Consider the following 10,758-nt stretch of genomic DNA (forward strand, 5'->3'; position numbering starts at 1 on the left):
ATTCGAGTCTTCTGGGAGCTATTGCTGTCCATCTAGAGTCTGTCTCACCTCTTTCTAAAAAGCCACACAACATTCATTCTTTCTCAACTTCCACCACCTGATTCTCTGCTCTACCTTTTCCTTCTTAATCTTACCACCCACTACCAGAGTCATCTTACATACCACCATCCTATGCTGTCGAGCTACACTCTCCCCCACCACTACCTCACAGTCAGTAACCTCCTTCAAATTACATTGTCTTTACAAAATATAATCAACCTGCGTGCTTCTACCTCCGCTGTTGTAGGACATGCTATGTTCCTGTCTCTTCTGTAAATAAGTGTTCACCACTGCCAATTCCATCCTTTTTGCGAAGTCCACAACCATGTGACCCTCAAGTTCCTTTCCTGGATGCCGTACTTACCCAACACTTCTTCATCGCCCCCGTTTCCTTCGCGAACATGTCCATTGAAATCTGCACCAATCACACCTCTCTCTCTGACCAGGATGCTCAGCATTACTTCGTCTAGTTCCTTCCAGAATTTCCCTTTCAACTCGAGGTCACATCCAACCTGTGGGGCATAGCCGCTAATCACATTATACACAATACTCTCAATTTCAAATTTCATCCTCATCACTCGATCTGATACTCTTTTCACCTCCAATACACTCTTACCCTGCTCTTACTTTTGAATAAACCCTACTCCATTTCTCTTCCCATCTACTCCATGTTAAAATAATTTAAACCCTGCACCTAAACTTCTAGCCTTACTCCCTTTCCACTTGCTCTCCTGGATCCACAATATATCAACCTTTCTCCTAATCATCATGTCAACTAATTCCTGAGCTTTTCCTGTCGTGATCCCAACATTCAAAGTCCCTACACACAGCTGTAGGGTTTGTGCGTTTCTCTTCTTCTGCTGACTAAGCCGCTTTCCTCCTCTTTTTTCCTTTCGGCCTGCATGATCTGAATTTCTACCTGTGCCTTGCAGATTAACAGTGCCGGGGCGGGCATATTAAGCCCATGCCACGACCTATCCGTTATGGAACTCGTTTGATGAACGCTCATATATGTTTGGCACAGTTTTACGCCGGATGCCCTTCCTGACGCAACCCTCTGCATTTATCCGGGGTGGGGACCGGCCTACAGGTCACACAATATTGTGTTCCCCAAAAGGCTGCAGATAGTCAAAAAAAGCAATCAAATTAAGAAAGTCAACATATAAGGTACACAATTCACATGCAACTTAATCTATGTTAAAGTCCAAATAGAAGCAGTCAAATAAATAGTCAGAACATGAGTAACACAACATACTACCTAGTTTATGTTAAAGTTAAAAGGGTGTGTGGATAAGAGGGTTCAAGTATTTAAAAAAAAAGGTAAATTATATGTAGATTTAAATGATATGGGGATGAAAGAGAATCACACAATGGCTCTCACTCCAGTAGTGGCAGGTTGAGTCGGCCTCACCATCCTCGTTGTACAAATTGTGTTGGTTGAACAAGATTACGCTGTTACTCACGTTTGATGCTTCTTCACCATAAACATATTGATCACAAATGCGTCACATTGTCAGCCAACTAAGCAAAGGTAGTCTGGGCCGAGGGGCAAGTTTAAGTTGGCCTTTCAACTTGTCTAACTTCCTCACTACTAGTACTCACGAACCTCGTTGTATATGATACGGAGGTTTGCCGGTTGTGTAGGTCCTAACGATTGATGTTATCTTCCTCGGTAAAGGCTCCGTCACACCATGACGTTCTGGTCAACGTCTTCTGAACATTTCAATCGTTCTATTTTTCAACGTTCTCAAACGCGGACGACACATCTGGCCTGTGATTAACGTGTGTCTCACGCATGACTTAACGTGTGTCTAACGCACGAAAAGCGTGTAACAGCGACCAAATAAGATACCCCTAAAAACCATTAGCATGTGCAAATGTGTTATTGGGGCGCGACGAGCGATTTGTCAACGTAAGACGAGTGTGTTGAGCGTGTGACCAATGGGTGAATAACGACAGAAAAGCGTTTTGCTGGCGTGTAATTTTTTACAGTGGAACGGGAGTTATTCGTGTGTTAGAATAGTGAGCATCATGCCACCGAGAAGAAGAAAAGTTAGGGGGCGGACTTCAGCAACTAGCGCTGCTTGTAAGAAAGCTAAGCCTCTTTCATCACGAACAATGTGTTTGGAGGAAAAACAACAGCAGGAGGAAGAGCACGTCTGCGAAGTCACGCACCATGTGACACCCCCTGGGGACCCTAAACACCTTGCAAACCCCAATGAGGACGGTCCGACAAAGAGACAAAAGAAGCAGATAAAGGATTGCAGGATCCTGGACCGGGCTGTTGAGGATAGTCTGGTGGAGTTTTTCCGTGAAAACAAACTGCTGCTTTCTGGATCTTCCATAGTAGGTGCTCTCTACTGTAGCTTAATATTAAATGGACCTTCCTTACGAAGCATCGGTTTATATGCCCATAAGCATGGAAGTTGGGGAAACGCTCGAATAACGCTCAATGGACGCCAGACGACGTTCGTTTCACTTTAGTTACAGGCTGCGCTAGGGGATTGTTCAATGGTCGTTGACAGGTCGCCAGTGAGTCGTTCACTGCAAAGCAAACGATTAAGTAACAACCAAGTAAAGCCAGAGTTACGACTGACTAACGATAGCCAAACGCCTGCAACACTCACCGAACCTTAATAAAACGTTCTACGGACGTTCTTAAATGTTCTGCAGCGTTTGAAATTAAACATTGATGAACGCTGCTCTCGGTGAGAACTTTTGTGCAAGTTCAAAACTTTTTTTTCCGGACCGGCTTTCTCCGCCGATTCCCAGCGATCATTGACGTTCACAAGCGTGACAAACAACGCTCTTCTGGAGCTATCCCGGCGACGATGGGCGACTACCAACGTTTCCTCAAATGCTAAAGAACGCTGACCAGAACGTCATGGTGTGACAGAGCCATAAGTATTAGATTACTAATTCGTCTTGGTGTTGTTAGCAATCGGGGCTAGGCTAAGCTAGGCCGCGCTGTTTCAAACACAAACGAAATACGGCTCCAATTTGGGTACTAAGATTTCACAAAATGATTCTTCGTCCACTGAAGTCGTCACCAGGGGCGTCCCACGTTGAGTATTCACAACAACCGGTCCAAATTTCCAGTTCCAGCCATCTAAAGCTCATGGTTTTTTTGTTTTAAAGTATGCAAAAAAATATCTTGATTGTTAGGTGACCGGAGCAAAGTTTCATGATTTGCAACATTTTTTTTCTAAAGATGCTAATTACATTTTGGGTTTTGGGGAATTTTTCTCCGACCGCTCAATATGCCTTTCCTATGAAAACTAACACAAATGCATCTTTGTCTCTTCAGTTGCTTTTTTTTGGGTCGTTTTACAAATGGTCTTTCTTTCTCATTTAAGCTGTTTTTACTGTTAATGCCACTGCACTGAGACTCATTATGTTGTTTCAATACAGCAGAGGGATCTGTGTACTGAAGTGCCCAAATGAGGCAGCCATTTTGCATTCAGTATAAAGCAATGAAAAGAAGGGTTATATCTGAGGTATGAATACATTTGTGAAAGTGATTGCATGTTGTTATGTTATCGCCTTTATTATAAAGACACTTGTTCACTTATATCTGCACAATTTTGAGTGGCAACACATAAATTAGGTAACACATACATTTTTTATGAAGCCGTCGTTGGACTTTACCGTTATGCACTTTTCTCTTTACCGTTATTAAAAGGAAGTTTATCTTAATGGTCAACCACCATTTGCTCTGTAAGGATTGTCTTTTCTATGGATGCCTAAAATTTGAACTCATCATTACTTTTTTTGAGAATAGGACTTTAATTGTATCTGTTTCTCAATGGGAGACAGTTATCCATATAAAATAAAAGCAAGGCAGCCTAAAAACATTCCTGTTTTTTTTTTCTCATGCCATTAGTATTTTTGATCAAATGATGTGAAACTAACCCATATTTGTATTTTGAACCCCTCTGTTGTTCCAGGCACCACATCAGCGTCAAAGAGGAACCACTGGACGCAGAGGACCACGAAGGACCTCTCTCCCTGGTAACGACCGTCAATCACAGTCCCGACTTTGACCACCACAGAGATTACGACGACGACCAGGGCCATGACGACATGCTGTGAAGGCTGCGCGTTCATCCGGGAGACACACAATGAACAGCTGTCTCAAACTGAAGGCCAATGCCGCCAAGTATCTTTTTAGTGCCATAACATGACATTGCAACTCAAAACATCCCACTAGTGGGTCCTTTTCTCTCCCCAATCACTTTTTACTTTTGAAGTCCAAACAACTTTTGCTTTCCTCTTTGCGTCAGATGGATCAGTTTGGTACGTGGCGATGAGCTCGCCTCACAGATGAGAGACCAGAAGGAAACAGAGATCGTTGCCAAGCAGCCAGGATAGCAGACTGCGGCAGGGTTACATCTCTACCCCTGCCCCCCCTCACGCTATATGGCCCCTCCCCACATCATGCCTGTCTGAGGACTCACATATTGACAAAGACTAAGTGACTGACATGTCATTCAGGTCAACGTGCTTTCACTGCTTCAACACATTGCATCTACTGTGAGAGGGGTGTTTTTATTTGTTTGTTTGGGGGGGTTGGGAGACAGATAAGAGTATCAACATAATGTCTTTCCATCATTCAATGCTGTTTTTGATGTTTTTTTTCCTCTAAACTCATCTGACCTCATGTCCGTGCTGTGGAGATTGTGTTTTCTGCACTTGATGATGAATGTTTACAATTTCTTTTAATGTTGTTCTTTAAAACACACACACATGAAGCAGAATGTATGACAAAGTGTATCATTTTTCTGTCATTTATTCTAAGGGGGGGAATGTAGCTGGACTATTTACCACATCGCCGCCCCCTTCACCATCTCCCATTACCAAGTCCACCGGCCTATGATGAAGGCGCTCACCATGCTTCGATGAAGCCTAGTTTAAGATGCGAATGAATGACAGAGAAATTATACAGGTTGTGATTTATCCTCATGGCGTTACACTTTAAAACACGGCTGAGCACGTTGAGCTACAAGACACTTTCTGATCACTTACAAGCGGCGGGCAGTTTAGTGAGGGGAAAATAAAAATGTCAGGTATGCCCCGGTATGATAATACTTTAAACTAATTCCTGACCGTAGCTGCCATTCTTGATGAGAAGAGTGGATTTTGCCACTCTATAATTTCCCTTTGTCCTGTTTAAAGATAAACTTGCATTCCCTGTTTGTTCCGTATCATGCGCCAGACCAGTTTGCGCTAAAAATTTATCATTTCATAGCAGATATGCTAATGCTTTTCTTTCATGAAGGGAAATGGCCCAAGACTTTGTAACAAAAGTTGCCTGCTCCAGATAGAGCCAGGAGGAGGGTCTGAACACACAAACACACCCTTTTCAGACCTCAGTCTTATCTACTTGGCTGCAAAATCTTACCAATACTATGCTTTATTTATTGTCAAAACTAACTTGATTAAAATGAATATCAGACTCATCACCTAAAAAGTAACTCATTTTTAGACAAAAGTAACTCGTTTTTAGACAATTTTTACTTGTCAAGCCAAAATTTTACTTGAAATATGACATTGTAATCATCCATTTTCCGAGCCACTTATCTTCACAAGGGCCGCGGGAGGGCTGGAGCCTATCCAAGCTGTCATTGAGCAGGAGGCAGGGTACACCTTGAACTTACTCGACAGTCAATTCATTTCTAACTGTCAAAGTAAACATTAACTTGAAATAAATAAAAATGGTTGAGAAAATTACTCTTTAGGCGATCTTATTTTAAGTGTATGGTAATCTTACATTGATTGGGCGGGTTGGTTCCAGACAGGGGGCACGGTCCTCACAGTTCTGAGGACAGGAGTTCAATCCCACCCCCGCCTGTGTGGTGTTTGTGTGTTCTCCCTGTGCCTGCGTGGGTTTTCTCCGAGCAGTCCGGTTTCCTCCCACATCCCCAAAATACGTAACATTAATTGGACACTCTAAATTGTCCCTATGTGTGATTGAGAGTGTGACTGTTGTCTGTCTCCATGTGCCCTGCGATTCGCTTGCAACCAGTTCAGTGTGTACCCCGCCTCCTACTGGATCACAGCTGAGATGGGCTGCCGGACTCCCACAAACATTGTGAGGATAAGCGTCTCAGAAATGAAATGGTTCCAGACAATCCCTGCAATAGGTGAAATCCGCACAGTAGTGAGTGCACTTTTTTGTGCGTGCGGGGGCTAACAGTAGTCCTGTAAACTATGTACATTTTATGCTTTGTAATGTGTTTTAATTTCTTTTTTTCCAAATGTTTTAGGATGGGATTTGTTTGATTTGCCATTCAAAAAAAATGACAGTATACACTCAGAATCCGATGATATGGGGAATCATGTGCAATAAATCCGCAGTGCACTGAATCAGCAATGGGTGAACTGTGATATAGGTAGGGAACCCTGTACAGTAATCTTATGTTGGTTTTGGGTAAAAATAAGACAAATATTCTTGGTAAGATTTTGCAATTTTTCAGTGTCGGTGAGACAGCCATTAAATTCCACTTTAGATCAGTGGGACGTTTTATCAAGTGCATGAATTCCAAACACTGTTGTTTCTTATTTTGTTACAATTATTAGCTGTTTTATGTATCTTTTTGTGAATCTTTGAGTACTAAAAATTGTTCTGTCACTACTAAAGAGATACAGTACTACTCATTCTATAACCATGCAACAAAGTGATCAGGCCAAATGTGGCTCCTCCTCCAGTTTCCTTTTCCCATTAGCTGCAATCGAGCCGGGAGGTGGAATTGAGGAAAAGGCTCGTCTCACTGGTGTTAATCAAACCCGGCGTCACATTCACTTCACTGCAGTGACCAAAAAATGAATGGGAGGCTATGACCGTCCATATCAACCAATTTAGTACACCTGTTTGTCATTGTCAGTGAGACAGAAAATGAGCTACATATGTTAATGAGGGAAAATATTACAGGGAATGAAGAGAAAATAAATAAATAAAAAAAGCTTTGCCGAGACCAATGACCAACTGGAAAACACAATGATCTCATGTTTTGTTTATCTATCTCCTCACCATGGCTATCATTTGGAATGATTGTATGCCTCTTTTTTTTGTTTTTGCGACTTGACTGGGTTCCGATGTACCCTAACATTGACAAGACATTACAATTGTTTTAAGTTTCTGTATTACTTTTTATATTTAAAAAAAACACACTCCTGTCAACTCTTAAGCTGAGTACAAGATACTTTGTAGCTGTTACTATTATTGATTACTACGTTTAATGGTCATCACCAAAAAAAGGAAAAATCCATTTTGTGTTTTCCAAACAAGGCATCCTAGTGTGTGACGAGGATTGTGAGAAGCAGGGTCAAAATTGCCCACCAACATCCACTTTCTACCTACTGTAGTTTTTGGGGTATTTAAAAAAAAGGGAAGGACAGACTCCAGACAACTAGAACATTTGAAGCATGTGTAGCTTGACAGCATGAGAAAACTGTTTGAACATCAAATCAACGGGAAATGATTCACAAAAATCAAAATTTGGCTCAGCTGTTTTCTTGTCTTGCATGTGTAGTCTGATCCTGTTGAAAGAGCGGCAAAGGTGTTTTGACAACCTTCAAGGTTCTCTCACTTTCATTTGGCAACAGCAAGCATTCGGCTGTGTGCTAGTTACCGCTCGGTCTTGTGCGATGTGAAGCAAAGGGATGATTTTAAGGGTGCTAAATTAGGTTTGTTGTTCTTGTTATGAGTCAGTAAAGATTTTGTCTTTCCCCTCCCGTCGCTCAAAGATGCATTTGTGCTATTGCTTTGTCACAATGGCTTCTAAACTACTGTATGTATTGGGATATCAGACTGTGCTACACATGTATTCAACTTAGAAATTCTTGTTTTTAGAATGTTGAAAATCATCAAGGCAGATGTGAGCGAGAGGGGGCGGGCTGAGAGCGCTATAACCCCCAATTATGGATTTTCAACTGTAATATAGGAACAGACTTTTCTCCGTTATCGTTGACTTTAAGGCTTTTTGTACAGTTTTCCCTTTTTTGTGTTTTTGATACTTCCTTTTAATGGTCCAACCACTGCCTTCTGTGGCCATATGTGAAACATTATTGCTCAAGAAAAGGCCACACAGATGTGTTTCCTCTTTAAGATGGAGACGTGTTGCATGACAGTCTTGACTCGCAGAGACGAGCCTTATGGTTGAAGTGGACCGTAATAATAGAAGGGTGTATTATGGTAATAATATTTTATATGGGGATAAAAGGAAAAAGACAAATATGCAGTGCCAAGGTGTAAAAGATGTAAAGACTATTGTTAAATACTTGGTTTGTTTTATTTTTTAAGGAAAATTATCAGATGCGTCTCAAAGATTTCCCCTCATCCTTTTTTCTCATTGAAAATTTTATTGTAAGTGGACAGAGGTTGAATAAAAAAACTTCACTTGTCACGTCACACTGAGCTAAGAAGCCATCATCGGATCCACCATCAACCATTCAGCCCGCTGTAATTGTGTTGGGTTTCCGCCTCTCCGACCATATGCTTTTGTGCAGTTGGTGGGTGGGGGGAGGGCCGTCTTGGCAGTCCGGAGAGGCCATGTTCTCATCTTGCAGCAGCTTGTCTTTCTTTTCTTTTATTTATTTGATGACAAACTATGTACTTTCTGTTCCTTGTTTTTTTTATAGAGTAATAATTTGCTCCTCTCTTCCATGCGTGTGTCATCTCATCATTTTTTGTCTAACTGATGCAGACCAGTGAGACCACTCTGTTGTAGTTAGTGCCAACTACTGACATGAGCGTTCTAAACATGCAATAAAAAGCTGGTTGTTGCGTCCATTTCTTCTCACTATCTGTTTATCTCCTCCAAGCTCCCCCCAAACCTTTGCAGCTAATGACCCCAATTAGAAAATGTATTTCTCCCTCAGACTCCAAACTTACATACTGCACAGTAATGACATAAACTGCCAAGGGCAGACTTGAAAAAAATGTAGGACTGGTCATTACACTCCAAATGGACACTACATGTACACACACATACACACAATAATAAATATATATTTTTGCGGGTGGGGAATGCTGTGAACTGCTTCAGTGAAGAAATACAGCCCAAAAAGCCTCTATAAAAAATGGCAAACAAAATAAACTAATAAAGAATACTACAAGCATGAATTAATTACATCCAACATCAAAAGGCATTTTTCCAAGATATGTGCCTGCTTGGTAAAATAAAAGAATTTCTCTCTTACAATCGGCACCCCATTAAAGATTGACCCATTGCCCATTTTGTGCCCCAACACTGAAATCCTGATCTACTCTCACCTTCATCTGTATCGTCTAAAACAAGTGATCAGAAGTCCCCAGGTGAAAGGTTTTATTTAATGTGAAGGTTCTAAAGTCACCAAAGCGCCAGCAGTTATCGGAGGACCAGACATATCAATGGTGCCACAAGGGTTTAAGTTTCCCATTATTTTTGTGTCCAGAACAATTTAATAGCGACTTGTGTTTGTCATCACGACTCACAGTCTCAGCCTCAATATTAAATTACATCATGATTTAAAAAAAGACAGTTAAACTGTCTTTTCCCAATAGCAATTTAGGCAACTACATTTGATGACCTGTAAATTGTCGTGGGATAAAAAGTGCAGGAATACTAGCAAGTGCATTCTCGTGAGAGCTAATGCTGATGACCAAGACTTGTTTTTTATGACCGAGGTGCGGGTCACCCTGGCCACTAAACAGGAGGCAAAGTTCAAGTCTTAGCACTTTTAATCTTGTGAAACAAGCAATTACAAATACTTGCATTGATTTGTTAAAAAGCTTTAGGTGACATAAATTGTTTCTTGCTTAGCGGACAGCGAGAACACATAAATGTCAAGGGATTATTAATTAAGGCTTTTCAGAATAAGATTCAATGAAAACCATATAAAATCCCAGGCAACCTTGCTGTTGGCACCATGTCACAGTGTTTGCAGCACTGTTGTATCGCCATGTTGTTGCCCTGACGATGACCATGGTGGTCCTGAGTCATGACACACCAGTGGTGAATTTTTTTTAAAAGGATAATTTCCATATATTTTGATCAATAATCTCACAGACAAAAAACAAACAAATTTAGCATTTGGGTGGGGAGGGGGCAAATAGCTACCACACTAAAGTAGCTGTGCTTAAAGTCCCATTATCAAAGCGTTATTGATGATTTGAACTTCTAGGAATTCATCATAAAGGCAAGACCTGGCCCATTGTGAATACATTTTTTTTTTTTATGACTGGAAATACAAAAGTGAAAAACGGTAAAGAAATAAACAGATTCATAAAAATCACATTGCATTACACAATTTATGTGTTCCTCTTCAATCTTTGTGAATACATGTGCCTTAGTGAGCTTACCTACCCTCCAAACCCATAGCACTCTCGTCTTTATACAATCATAATTGTAAAGATGTAATCTTTTCATACATACTCATTCATAGCTCAGCTCTGGTATTAGGTGAATGCAAAATGGCTGCCTCATCTTGGCACTTCAGCTCACCAATTCCTCTGGTGCATTGCAACAACACAACAAGGTTCTCTCCAGTGTCATTAACGGTAAGACGACTTGACAAAGACTGGTAAACGGATCATAAAATGATCACTGGTGCAATGGACAATCAAAATTGCTGAATGGATTATCTGCACCACGCTACCCACTATTGAGGAATTTCACGCAATGCGAACTAGGTCCAGAGCAGGCAGGATCCTTCCAGATCCTCCACATTTTGGCCACC

General features: G+C 41.2%; 1 protein-coding gene across 12 annotated transcripts in view; it reads left to right on the top strand.

Moving 5' to 3' along the window:
• The window catches only part of foxp1b (forkhead box P1b), a 263,881-nt gene extending 255,051 nt beyond the window's left edge, over positions 1–8,830 (top strand). For all 12 annotated transcript variants that reach the window (XM_061831373.1, XM_061831379.1, XM_061831370.1 and 9 more), the window contains one exon: positions 3,987–8,830. In XM_061831373.1, the coding sequence (XP_061687357.1) occupies positions 3,987–4,131 (145 nt within the window). In that variant the 3' untranslated portion in view covers positions 4,132–8,830. The remainder of the gene's footprint in view (positions 1–3,986) is intronic.
• The last annotated feature ends 1,928 nt before the right edge of the window (positions 8,831–10,758 follow it).

This window comes from Syngnathoides biaculeatus, chromosome 10 (assembly GCF_019802595.1).
Source record: "Syngnathoides biaculeatus isolate LvHL_M chromosome 10, ASM1980259v1, whole genome shotgun sequence".
NCBI lineage: Eukaryota > Metazoa > Chordata > Actinopteri > Syngnathiformes > Syngnathidae > Syngnathoides > Syngnathoides biaculeatus.